Below are 13,799 nucleotides of genomic sequence, written 5' to 3' on the forward strand. Positions count from 1 at the left end.
AGAATAAACAAGATTTTTATGAGAGCTGACTCAGATGGTTCCATTGGTAAAGGGACTAGACCCAGAAGTGTGGACTGATGTTGCCTCACTATTGAGGTAATAACATTCTGAGCCCTCTCCCTGAGTCAAGTTTTCTGCAAAGAGCCAGACAATAAATAGCTGAGCCTTCACAAGCCATATAGTTTCCATTGCGAATATTCAACTCTGCTGTTGTAGTATAAAAGTAGCCTTAGATAATGCATAAATTAATGGGTATGGTTGTATACCATTAAAATTACAGATAAATACAGGTCAAGCTGGACTATAGGCAGTACTTTGCCAAGCCCTGTTCTATGTACTATCCTTTTGAATTGCAAGGTTTTACCATCCTGGTTGATGGGAGCACTAACTATTCCTAGGCTATTGTGATCCTCAGGGATTTTTCTTGTTAACTCTTCAGACAGATTTTTCTAAGCCTTTAGGCTGTCATGTACTGATCCATACTCAGCTAAAGATTGGAAGGGATCTTTTGCAGATCTCCAGAGCTCCCTCTTTATGTTGCTGTCTCCTGTCCTATCTCCTGTCCTGTCCTCTGCCTTGGCCTCACTGGACTGCCCATTCCATCTCCCTAACTCTGGGAGTTTGCTGAGCTTCCTCAAGGTTTTTGTTCATTTCTGAGATGCAATCTAGAGATTTCCTCCAGACAGTATTCTGTGCAGCCATAGAGCTCATCTTATTTACCCACCTCTCAGTACTGTCTTCCACTGCCCAATATTCAATTTCTGAAAACCATTGTTGCATAAATTTTGTCTGTTTTTTCCTTCATTTTAGGTAGGAGTCCTACCTAATGGTCCCTGTTTGGCTGGAAGTGGAAGTTGTGGTAGGTTTTTAACGTTCCACAGACAAGGAAATTAAGACTCAGAAATGTTCAGAAATTTCACCAAGATCATTCGGCTAGTTAGTAGTGGAGACAGAATTCAAAACCAGGGCTTCTAAATTCTGAGTTATACTAACTTCCAGATGTTCCATTATACTACACTGCTTCCAACAGAAGGGATTGACCACAACCTGTCTTTTAAATATGCTGCTCCTGCTGCTAAATTGCTGTAGTTGTGTCTGATTCTCTGTGACACTATGGACTGTAACCTGTCAGGCTTCTCTGTCCATAGGATTCTCCAGGCGAGAGTACTGGAGTGTGTTGCCATTTCCTCCACCAGGGGATCTTCCTGACCCAGGGATTGAACCTATGTTTCGGCCATTGCACACGGATTACCACTGAGCCTCCAAGGAAGCGCATCTTTTAAATATAAAACAGAACAGGGAACTGAAGCCTTCACTAACAGAAACTAATAAACCAAAAATGAAGATTATCTTATTATTTTTTGAACAATTTTAGAAGGGTCTGATACTCGTCATATTTTATAATGGGGTCATTATTTTTTCTTATAGTTTAGTATCTCTATTGTCATTCTGCTTGTGGGAAATATCTAGGATTATCTCCAAATGGTGGGAAACCTTGCCCGTTTTAATGGTCTAAGACTGACAAGCTTTCTGTTGGAAAGTTCCCATCTGGCTCAAGCTTCAGCTTCTGCATGTTTTAAGGATGTGACTTCTTTGCAAATGTATTGGAATTACCTTTTACAAAGGAATGAAAAATAGTTCTAAACTACATAAACATGATGAAATGAGAGCTGTGGGAAAGCGTATGTATAAATTCTCACAGTTCATTTTGGTTACTTTCACTATAAAATTCCATTTAACATTTTTCTGAAATAGTAATAAATTTTTGAATGGTAAAACATATGGCATTTGTGTATGCCAAGTGCGAGATATTTAGATAATGAATATTTGTATGTGTAGCACTGTACTACCAGGAGGTTCTCTGTTTAATGAGAAAGAATACTTATCCTTTTACAAATACATGAATGATAAATATATACTGATACATGTATATATCTATGCTGCTGCTGCTGCTAAGCTACTTCAGTCCTGTCTGACTCTGTGCGACCCCATAGATGGCAGCCCACCAGGCTCCCCGATCCTTGGGATTCTCCAGGCAAGAACACTAGAGTGGGTTGCCATTTCCTTCTCCAATGCATGAAAGTGAAAAGTGAAAATGAAGTCTCTCAGTCATGTCCGATTCTTCGTGACCCCACGGACTGCAGCCTACCAGGCTTCACCGTCTTTGGGATTTTCCAGGCAAGAGTACTGGAGTGGGTTGCCATTGCCTTCTCCAGTATATATCTATAAACATAGGTAATCTGTATTTGTTGTAAACAGTGCATTTTCAAATAAAACATTATGCAAATAATACTATGCCACATGCAACTCCTCTTTTAAATGTGTAAGAAGCTGATTTCTTACAGCAACAGTAAAGCTAAGCCCTAGATGATGATTCACACTTCTTTAAATCTTTTGATTTTAATTATATATGCACATATAATGTTAAATACAGTTTTACTTGCTAGTTAATCATTTAAATTATTTTTAATATTAGAGGAAAACAAGACTATATTGGGATTTCCTCATTATAGAATGCAATTAACCCATGAGACAAATTAGAATATAGTAAGACAATTATCTCTTCTATTATTTACATGAAAAAGCTTAATTCAGGAAGATCAAATAACTTGCTTAAAATCTAAAAGGTGAGGAAGAGCTAAGGGTCTAAATCTTAGTGTACGTTCTTTTTCCACACCATTGGTTTGAAATATTTTTATCAAATATAACATTTCAAAAATTGATACACCGTATTTTGTTGTTTAGTTTCTAAGTTGTGTCCGACTCTTTGAACCCCATGTACTGTAGCCTGCTGGGCTCCTCTGATCATGGGTTTTTCCAGGTAAGAATATTGATGTGGATTGCCATTTCCTTTTCCAGGGGAGGAAGTCCCTGATACATCATGAGAAATACCAATTTTAAAACAGAATAAGTACTATTTCATTAGTATGTAATTTACTCTTATAAATTTAAAATAAAATTATAAAATAAAATAAAAATAGTTATGAGATAAATAATTAATGAATACATTTTAATAAATATTTGAAATCAAATGTTATGAACCACAGTTTCAGTCTTTAATGATCTCTACTCAAATATCCTGTGTATCCTGTGTTGGATTTGCAGTGAAGAAATCCCTTATTTATAAAGACAAGCCATTGTGTATGGAGACAGCTCTGTTTAAGCAGCACACCTCAAAATTTCAAGATGCCCTTCAATTAAACTGATCTAGAGACATGAAATATTAGGAGAAAATTTTTGTTTCTGTGTTTATTATTTAGGATATCTGAAAACTACTTGCACATTCCTTATATTAAATTTCTCAAACAGAATACTATCAATACTTCTGCATATGTTATATGATATTATGATGATACTGCATGTGTATTATCAATGACCTTTCCTCAGGTCCAAGGAGGTAAGCTTGCATTGGCTTGCCACTGGGAATAAATAAAGTATGTCAAATGAATGTGTATTCTGAGCTTATTATGTTATATTTGATATTATTTTCATAGTCCAAATATCCTCATGACATCTTTTTATACTTTTAAAATCATCTTTTCCTGAATAAATGCAGATGAGAAGAGATCTACATGTTCCTGTCCTTATTTCAATTTTGTTTTTCTCTTGACTTCACTTTTCTTTACTCTCTTGAAATGAACATAATTTCTGGTATTTAACTTTGTGATTTTCATCTCTCTGTTCAGATCCTCATTAGACCTTGTCTTTGCTCTTCCCAAGTTCCTTCAACTCTTAATGTATTTCATACTTTTAAAATGATGAGTGACTTAAGACTTCTTCTCCACCAAAGCACACATTTCTCATTATTCAATGAGAAAAAGACATTAATTTTTCAAACTCTAGAATTAAAATTAATTATATCATGTTCCTTGAAGAAATGGTCAAAGGAATGGAAAGGTCAAGTTGAAATTATATTTCTTCAAACTGATGAAATGTTTTCATTAATAGGGTCCCTGGTTTACACTCTTTATGTTTCTCATTGTTCCATCCTTGATTTTGACAGTTTTCTTAATATTAGTGTACTATCGAATATATAGCAGTAATGGAGAGAAAAAATAGATTTCTTGTACCAGGGGCTTCAAGACTTGCATGACAGTAAGATAGAACTGACATTTATTTAAAATAAGGTTTGCCTGACAATATATAGAAAAAAAATTTGAGGATGGATGATAAGGACAGTAAAAGGCAGTGAAAACATATTTAATATTATGACAGTAAAATATATATCTAGTGTTAGTTGTACAGCTTTCCAAAACACCTGTTTTTCTATTATTAGAAAGTACAGACAAAAGCTTTGAAATTTCAGAATTCAAAACTCAAGAACCTGAATACTTGGATGCTATTTCAAGATAATAAAGGAAATTTATTGATTTGAAAATGTTTATAAAACACAAGTTGAAACTCTTTTAGATTTATGATGTCAATGTATATTCTATATATTGTAAAGTATAAATTATAATACTAATGAGCCTTCACATTAAAAAATTAAATTCTCATAGTTAGGGTCTTTTATCCTGTACAGTGTTTTCTGTTTCAATTCTAGCAGAGCATAAAAGTCTTAATGTCAAGAACATTACTAAAATATTTTTAAGGAAGTCATTGTTATTAGTGTGGCTCATATACCAGTCTGCAATGGGAACACAACTTAAGATTTGTTAAGAAGACAAACTTACTGAATTCTGAATTTCAGATATGTGATGGCAATATCATGAAACCAGTTCCATGGAACACACAATTATCTTATGGCTCTAGAACTGCTGAGTATATTCATACTTTCTGGACTATATTTAAATAGAATATTATTTCCATTATATATATTCAATCTCTATTTCTTCATCTAAAATCACTATCTCTACCACTTTGAGTGGCTGCCAATAAATAACACAAGTTCTAACATCTCAAAACTTAAAAAAGTTTATAACATGTATTATAATAGCAAAGGTAAGCTACATCAATCAATAACAGATATACATTATTTAGCATAGGATATCATTAAAGATAGAGTTGTAATTGCAATTTTAACATTTTAAATGTACAAGTGGAATCATTGTGTGACTATTAATATCAGTTGCTACACTACTGATCATCAGCAAGGATAAAATATTTTCTTATTGATAACATTCATCTTATTGCAGAAAAACACTAAACATGATAGTATACTATAATTATTACCAGTTAAAACAATTATTTTTGGACATAATTGCAGCAAAATGAATATATATTTAAATTTAATTGTAAAATCTAGAGAATATGAGGTATTACGCATTTATTATAGACTAAAATATTCTGTAAAATGTTTTAATTTTACTCTTGTCAAAGTTTTGTTCTTCCCTACTTTTAGCCATTTGCCTTCAAAAAACTTGATTTTCTTGCGTTGGATGGTGATTCCAAGGCATGCAGACTCCAAATTTTGCATGATGCTACTAGGAACTTGAGTAATTTAAATGAGCACACACTTACCTTCTCTATTATCCTTTTTTTCACGCATGTGATAAATGCAATGCTTTCATTATATATATGTGATATGATATATAATATGATGATTATAACAGTGTAATATATTTTAGTATAATATTAAGAACAGAAATTTACATAGAAGGAAATGCAAAAAATTAAAATGGCAATAGAAAATACTTTCAGGACAAATATTAAAGTTGTCAACTTGGTCAAAATGTTAAACAAAAAAGATCCTACCTGATGAATCAAAGGTCACCTCATTGCCCGGGCTTGGACCTACATCAATGGACACCATGGGTAAAAGCTTCCGAAAATCCCACAGCTTTGTAACTCCACAGGCATCACAGGATGCTATCATGTGACCCTTTAAAGTATTAAAAAAGAAGTTTTATATATACACACACACACATGATACTTCTCTAAAAATATATATAGAAACTCAGACCAAAAGAAAAGATTTTCTATTACTATTTTATTAAATCCACAAGAATACATTCCTCTAAACTAAAAAGTATTCATTATACCTTTGTCTTCAACATAAAAGCATTGTAAAGTGAAAATTCATATATGTAAAATCCTATATCACACTTTGGAAGATGATTCTCAGGAAATCATTTTGATGATTTTAATTATATTAGAAGATGCAATAAAACAGAACTACACACATGGATGTGCATGCAATTTGTCTATATATACACATGTCTCATGTATGACATGTGATTTACATATGAAAACTACCTATACATGTAAAAAATTTGCACAAAATGCACACTCCCTTCACATGCTTGTAACTAGTTAGTACTGACAATTTATATCTCAGAATAAAAATAAAAACAGAGGTAGGAAAACAACTGGACAGGAAAGAATAATTTTTATCATAGTGGGTAGATCACTGGAACCATGTAAAATTGATGGCAAGGAAGCTGTGCCTATTGTGGTCTGTTAGACAAAATTATTAGAAATAATTTTTTAATGCCTAGTCAAAAATCATTCCTTCATTATTTTCTTTCTAGATATTCTAAAATGTTAAATAACTTGATCAATATATAATTTCTCTCATTATTTTGAACTAGCTCACATACTTATTCCTCATTTACTCCTGATTTCTACCCTTTCTGTAAAAAATGTGCATACTGTATTAGAATCCAAGTCAAATGTTCCCTAAACATTCCAGCAATGTAACAAATGCAATTAGTTTTAAAATTCTGTAACTGTTATCACTCACAATGCAGTAAACAATCTTTTACCCTCAATCTAATAAATGGAATATTCAATCCTTTTTGTGACTTAAAAAGAACACAAGGAACTTGGAATGTTTTCAAATACGTAAACATGTAAGAACTGTGAAGAATCAATGAATTTAATTTTTAGAAAAGAATAGTTATCAGGATTACATGGAATATTAAATGTTAAAAATTATAAAGAACTCTTTCCAGATATAAGGGCTTTCAAACACCTTTTAGAAGTCACAGAATGGAATTTTTTTTCAACTTTGAGTACAGAATAAATTTTAATCAGAATTTAATTTGGAGGAACTTCTTCTCAAAGTCAGGTTATAGACTTCATGACCTTTTCTTCTCTAGATTTTATGACACAAAGAAAATCATAAAATGTGCCTTATACCATTGAATATTAAAATTTTAGAAACTATACTAAATATAAAAATAAATTATTTAAATCGTTTTAGTATTTTCATATTTCATTTTTACTGCTGTCAATACATTTAGAACATTCTGATAAAATTAAAATAATAGTCAATACTTATTAAGGGTTTTTAATGAACTAAATGCTGTGCTAAATAATTTATTGATAAAAATAGATTCATTATTTTAAACAATTTTGAATAACATCATTTAGCCAAACTTTTCCATTTCCCAAGGAACTTAAAATTCATGACAAAATATGAATTATGAAAAAACAGAATAACTTGTAAAGTGGTACAAGTTTGTATTCAGATTTGATAACCAGGAGACACTTGGTAACTACACTTTCAGTTAGAAGAGAGGTAATGTAGTGCCTATCGGAGTGCCTGGAGCATATAAAAATTAAAAAAAAAAAATTAACCCAATAGATGACAAATGCCTTATGGGTATTTACCCAGTTTTAAAGTACTTTCACACTGTTGATGAGGTTCTTGAGGCCAAGAATCCTGGAGTAGTTTGCCCTTCTCTTCTCCAGTGGGTCATGTTTTGTCAGAGGACTGCGGGCCGGAGGAGAAGTGGGCGACAGAACATGAGATGGTTGGATGGCATCACTGACTCAATGGACGTGAGTTTAAGCAAACTCCAGGAGATAGTGAAGGACAGGGAAGGCTGGTGTGCTATAGTCCATGGGATCGCGGACAGTCAGACACGACTTTGTGACTGAACTTTCACACCAGCCTTAAGGTAATATTGCTTCTAACCTTAATAGTTCTGAATCAGCTAGACAAAAGGAAGAGATAAAAGATGCAGAGAATCCAGAACAAAAAAGTTGGAATATCAAGATTCTGTATTCCTTCTCACGCAATCCCAGGTGAACTGGAATCACCTGCCTTTCTCCTTCTATAGGTCAAAAGAAGACACTAAATTATTACTAATCCAAATCACACACTGTGAGTTTTGAGGGAAATGAAGATAGGGAGTGTGGAAAAGGGTTTAGTTGACAACCTGGTGAAAAAGCAAACATTTTATCTATAATTTATGTCAGGTAATAAAACAAAGACTAGCTACAGTTAGGCGATTAACATAACTAAGAAATAAAGATTTCAAAGAAAATGTTTTTGTTCAGGGAGGTAGGAATTGTGACCATCCTAAAGAAAGTATAAACTCAAAGAATTTTGGAAAATTCTCTAAAATGTAATTCTTGTTATGTCACTGGTACCAGTGCTGATACTGAGAAGGAAAGGTAATAAAGATGGCTGCATTGAAAGCTCTCAAAGAAGATCTCATTCAGGCAGATGGTTATTTATACGACACTGAATCTCCAGCACCTGGTTTAGTTCCTTTGACATTTGGGATTTGATTTTGATTTATAGAATAAATGAATATAAGTGGAGTAGAGTAATCAATGCTGACCATGTGAAACTTTAATGGACTTTTGTTTCTCAAAATATGGTAAATGAGCAGAAGCTCAGAAAAATACAGTAGTGTTTTATCTTTTGTTTGTGTGTGTGTGTGTGTGTATTTATTAGTTTTGGGATTATAGACTCAAATAGTAAAATGAAGCAAGTAAAATTTAGAAAATGGACAAAGGATACAGTTGAGATTAAAATGAATAGCCATGACTCCTAAATGCCCCTATTAAGCTTTGTCAACTCCAACTTAAAGATCCTAGTGAGAATAAGTTAGAGTATAACAGTATAAAATCAAACTAGCTTTACCTAGGCTGCTGGAAATATACTGGAGAAATATTTAGCTGTACATATCAAGAATCACAAAGGTGTTCATACTTTTTAAACTTATAAGGTTACTTACTAAAAAATGGAAACACGTGAATTTTATAATAATCTAATTTAGAAGAAATAAATCTTGTGCTGTTGTGGATCCTGAAAACTGCTAGAGGCACCTTTTATGCAAACTTGTTACCAACAGTGACAGGAAGAAAAGCAGACTGAACAGCTATCTCTCAGCATAGATGTCTTTAAACATATTTATATATTGTAAAACAAAGAAAAAGCAAAAATTAGCTAATGAAGTAATTTATAGTTTAAATGAGTAATTAAACTATTTTCATAAATCCATAGTATTTCTTCACATAAACATATCTTATGGCTTTATATAATTTCCAAAAATAGATTTTACAAGTTTGGGCATTACTGTAAGTTTGGGTTAGGAGGATATTTTTCAGGTAGTATAAGAAATGCCATAGAGTAATAAACTATTTTATATGAAATTCCTTATATATTTATATTATATCAAGAAGAAAAACATAGACTCTTAATTTATTATAGAAACAGAGGTCTAATTTAATTGCACTTTGAACCTCCTTTCTGATAAGTCAGCTAAATCAGATTAAAAATTCTGTTGGTTCAACTCACTATTTTTATATATATTCTCATATATATGTATATATAGTACATGTATATATATATATCTTTATTTTTACCATCTTTATTTGGAGTGAATGTCAGAACATCTAAAGAAGGAAAATATTTTTAGGTCTATGACATTACTTCTTTTGCAAGTTTCTTCAAGGCTGAATAACACAATATATGTAATTGTTCTCTTCTGAGAGTTATGCAAAATAATAGAAAATTAAATTAATGATTATGTATCAACTATGTACACATGAGAATGTTATAAGCTCTTTAAGAATAGGTACTTTGGCTTAACAATACATTCCCATGATCTTGAATAGCACCTAGTAAATGTTTTGCAAATGTTTTGTAAATGATTTGCAAATAACTGCAGATGTATAAATAAATAACCGAGATGAATTACTGTGATGTACTGTGCTTAGTTGCTCAGTGGTGTGCGACTCTTTGTGACTCCATGGACTGTAGCCCGCCAGGCTCCTCTGTCCATGGGGATTCTTCAGGCAAGAATACTGGAGTGGGTTGCCACCCCCTCCTCCTGGGGATTTTCCCGACCCAGGATTGGAACCCAGGTCTCCATCATTGCAGGCAGATTTTTTTACCATCTGATCCACAAAATAGCAATTACAGAAACAATGTAAGTTTATGCTAAACTGTCATTAAACTGCTTGAAAGTATACAACAGATATGGTACAGTGATTGAATAGGGAGATATGTTTATTAAAAAATTGCTCTATATATTTCTTAAGACTTTATTTTTTAAACGTAGTTTTGGCTCATGGCAAAATTAAAGGGAAAATAGAGAAATTTTTATTTATCTCCTGCCTCCACTTAGCCTCCCCCACTTACAACTTGTCCACTGCAGAGGCACATTTGTTACATTTGATGAACCAATATTGACACATTATAATCACCTCAAATTCCTACTTTTACATTACAATTCACTCCTAGTGTTGCACATTCTATGAGTTTAGACAACTTTACAATGACATATACCCTTCACAATGGTATCATCAGAGTATTTTTCCTAAGTATTCTTTGCACTCATCCATCCATCCAAACTCCTGGCAACCACCCATCATTTTGCCTCTCTAGAGGGCAGCCAGAATGAAAACCACAATTACAGGAAACTAACAAAACTAATCACATGGATCACAGCCTTGTCTCAATGAAACTATGAGCCATGCCATGCAGAGCCATCCAAGACGGATGGGTCATGGTGGAGAGTTCTAACAAAATATGGTCCACCGGAGAAGGGAATGGCAAACCACTTCAGCATTCTTGCCTTGAGAACACCATGAAGAATGTGACCCCCATGGACTATACAGTCCATGGAATTCTCCAGATCAGAATATTGGAGTGGATAGGCTTTCCCTTCTCCAGGGTATCTTCCTAACCCAGGAATTGAACCCAGGTCTCCCACACTGCAGGCAGATTCTTTACCAACTGAGCCACAAGGGAAGCCCAAGAATACTGGAGTGAGTAGCCTATCGCTTCTGCAGCAAATCTTCCCAACCCAGGAATTGAACCGGGGTCTCCAGCATTGCAGGTGGACTGTTTATCAACTGAGCTATCAGGGAAGCCCCATGAAGAGTATGAAAAGGCTGAAATACGAACTCCTGAGTTCAGTAGGTGCCCAATATGCCATGGGAGAAGAGTGGAAAAATAGCTGCAGAAGGAATGAAGAAGCTGAGCCAAAATGGAAACACACCCAGTTGTGGATGTGCTGGTTATAAAAGTAAAGTCTAATGCTATAAAGAACAATATTGGATAGGAATCTGGAATGTTAGGTCCATGAATCAAGGTAAATTGGAAGTGGTCAAACAGGAGATGGTGAGAGGGAACATTGATATTTTAGGAATCAGTAAACTAAAATGGACCAGAATGGGCAAATTTAATTCAGACGGCCATTATATCTACTATGTGGACAAGAATACCATCGAAGAAATGGAGTAGCCATCATAGTCAACAAAAGAGTCTGAAATGCAGTACTTTGGTACAAGCTCAAAAATGACAGAATAAACTCTGTTCATTTCCAAGGCAAAACATTCAATATCACAGTAATCAAAGTCTGTGCCCCAAGCACTAATGGTAAAGAAGCTAAGTTGAAGAGGTCTATGAAGACCTACAAGAGCTTCTAGAGCTAACACCAAAAAAAGAAGTTCTTTTCATCACAGGGGACTGGAATACAAAAGTAGGAAGTCAGGAGAAACCTGGAGTAACAGGCAATTTTGGCCTTGGAGTGCAAAATGAACCAGGGCAAAGGCTAACAGAGTTTTGCCAAGAGAAGGCACTGGTTGTAGCAAACACCCTCTTCCAACAACACGAGAGATGACTCTACGCATGGGCATAATCAGATGGTCAATACCAAAATCAGATTGATTATATTCTTTGCAGCTGAAGCAGGAAAAGCTCTATGTAGTCAGAAAAAACAAGACCAGGAAGCTGACTGTGGCTCAGATCATGAACTCCTTATTGCCAAATTCAGAGCTAAATTGAAGAAAGTAGGGAAAACCACTAGACCATTCAGATATGACTTAAATCAAAACCCTTATGATTATAGTGGAAGTGATAAATAGATCCAAAGGATTAGATCTGATAGAAAGAGTGCCGGAAGAAACATGGATGGAAGTTTCTGACACTGTACAGGAGGCAGTGGTCAAAATATCTCTAAGAAAAAGAAATGCAAAAAGACAAAATGGTTGTCTGAGGAGGCATTACAAATAGCTGAGAAGAGAAGCGAAAGGCAAAGGAGGAAAGGAAAGATATACCCAACTGAATGAAGAGTTCCAAAGAATAGCAAAGAGATATAAGAAAGCCTTCCTAAGTGAACAATGCAAAGAAATAGAGGAAAAAACAGAATGGGAAAGACTGGAGATCTCTTCAAGAAATTTAGGCATACAAAGGAGACATTTCATGCAAAGATGGGTACAATAAAGGACAGAAATGGTATGGACCTAACAGGAGCAGAAGATATTAAGGAGAGGTGGCAAGAATATACAGAAGAACTATACAAAAAATATCTTAATGACCAAAATAACCATGATGATGTCACCACTCACCTAGAGCCAAACATTTTAGAGTGTGATGTCAAGCGGTCCTTAGGAAGAATTACTATGAACAAAGCTAATGAAGTTGACAGAATTCCAGTTGCTGCTGCTGCTAAGTCGCTTCAGTCGTATCCGACTCTGTGCAACCCCACAGATGGCAGCCCACCAGGCTCCCCTGTCCCTGGGATCCTCCAGGCAAGAACATTGGAGTGGGTTGCCATTTCCTTCTCCAACCCATGAAAGTGAAAAGTGAAAGTGAAGTCGCTCAGTCGTGTCTGACTCTTAGCGACCCCATGGACTGCAGCCCACCAGGCTCCTCTGTCCATGGGATTTTCCATGCAAGAGTACTGGAGTGGGGTGCCATTGCCTTCTCCAGAATTCCAGATGAGCTATTTCAAATCCTAAAAGATGATGCTATGAAAGTGCTGCACTGAATATGCCAGCAAATTTGGAAAACTCACCAGTGGCCACAGGACTGGAAAAAGTCAGTTTTCATTCCAATCCCAAAGAAGTGCAGTGCAAAGAATGTTCAAACTATTGCACAGTTGCACTCATTTCACATGCTAGCAAGATAACGCTGAAAATTTTCCAAGTTAGGCTTTAATAGTATGTGAACCAAGAACTTCCAGATGTTCAAGCTGGATTTAGAAAAGGCAGAGGAACCAGAGATCAAATTGCCAATGTCTGTTGGATCACAGAAAAAGCAAGAGAGTTCCAGAAAAACATCTATTTCTGCTTCATTGACCATGCTAAAGCTTTGACTGTGAGTATCACAACAAACTGAAAAACTCTTCAAGAGATGGAAATACCAGACCACCTTATCTGCCTCCTGGGAAACCTATATGCAGGTCAAAAAGCAACAATTAGAACCAGACACAGAACAATGAACTGGTTCCAAATTGGAAAAGGAGTACGTCCAAGTTGTTTATTGTCACCCTGCTTATTTCACTTATATGCAGAGTATATAAGTGAATATCATATATCATTTCACTTATATGAGAAATGCTAGACTGGATGAAGGACAAGCTGGAATCAAGATTTCTGGGAGAAATATCAATAACCTCAGATATGCAGATGATACCACCCTTAAGGCAGAAAGTCAAGAGGAACTAAAGGTGAAAGAGGAGAGTGAAAAAGGTGGCTTAAAACTCAACATTTAAAAACTAAGACCACGGCATGTGGTCCCATCACTTCATGGCAAATATATGGGGAAAAAATGGAAACAATGACAGACTTTATTTTCTTGGGCTCCAAATCACTACAGATGGTGATGGCAG

At 34.7% G+C, this 13,799-nt stretch overlaps 1 protein-coding gene across 3 annotated transcripts in view; it reads right to left on the reverse strand.

Annotated features, from left to right (window-relative positions):
• Positions 1-13,799, reverse strand: part of SPAG16 (sperm associated antigen 16) — a 1,071,375-nt gene that overhangs the window by 284,577 nt on the left and 772,999 nt on the right. For all 3 annotated transcript variants that reach the window (XM_086341619.1, XM_086341641.1, XM_086341630.1), the window contains one exon: positions 5,695-5,821. In XM_086341619.1, the coding sequence (XP_086197745.1) occupies positions 5,695-5,821 (127 nt within the window). The remainder of the gene's footprint in view (positions 1-5,694; positions 5,822-13,799) is intronic.

The sequence above is a fragment of the Bos grunniens genome, chromosome 2 (genome assembly GCF_055505025.1).
Source record: "Bos grunniens cultivar Pamir isolate PY7600 chromosome 2, Bosgru_T2T1.0, whole genome shotgun sequence".
NCBI classification, from domain to species: domain Eukaryota; kingdom Metazoa; phylum Chordata; class Mammalia; order Artiodactyla; family Bovidae; genus Bos; species Bos grunniens.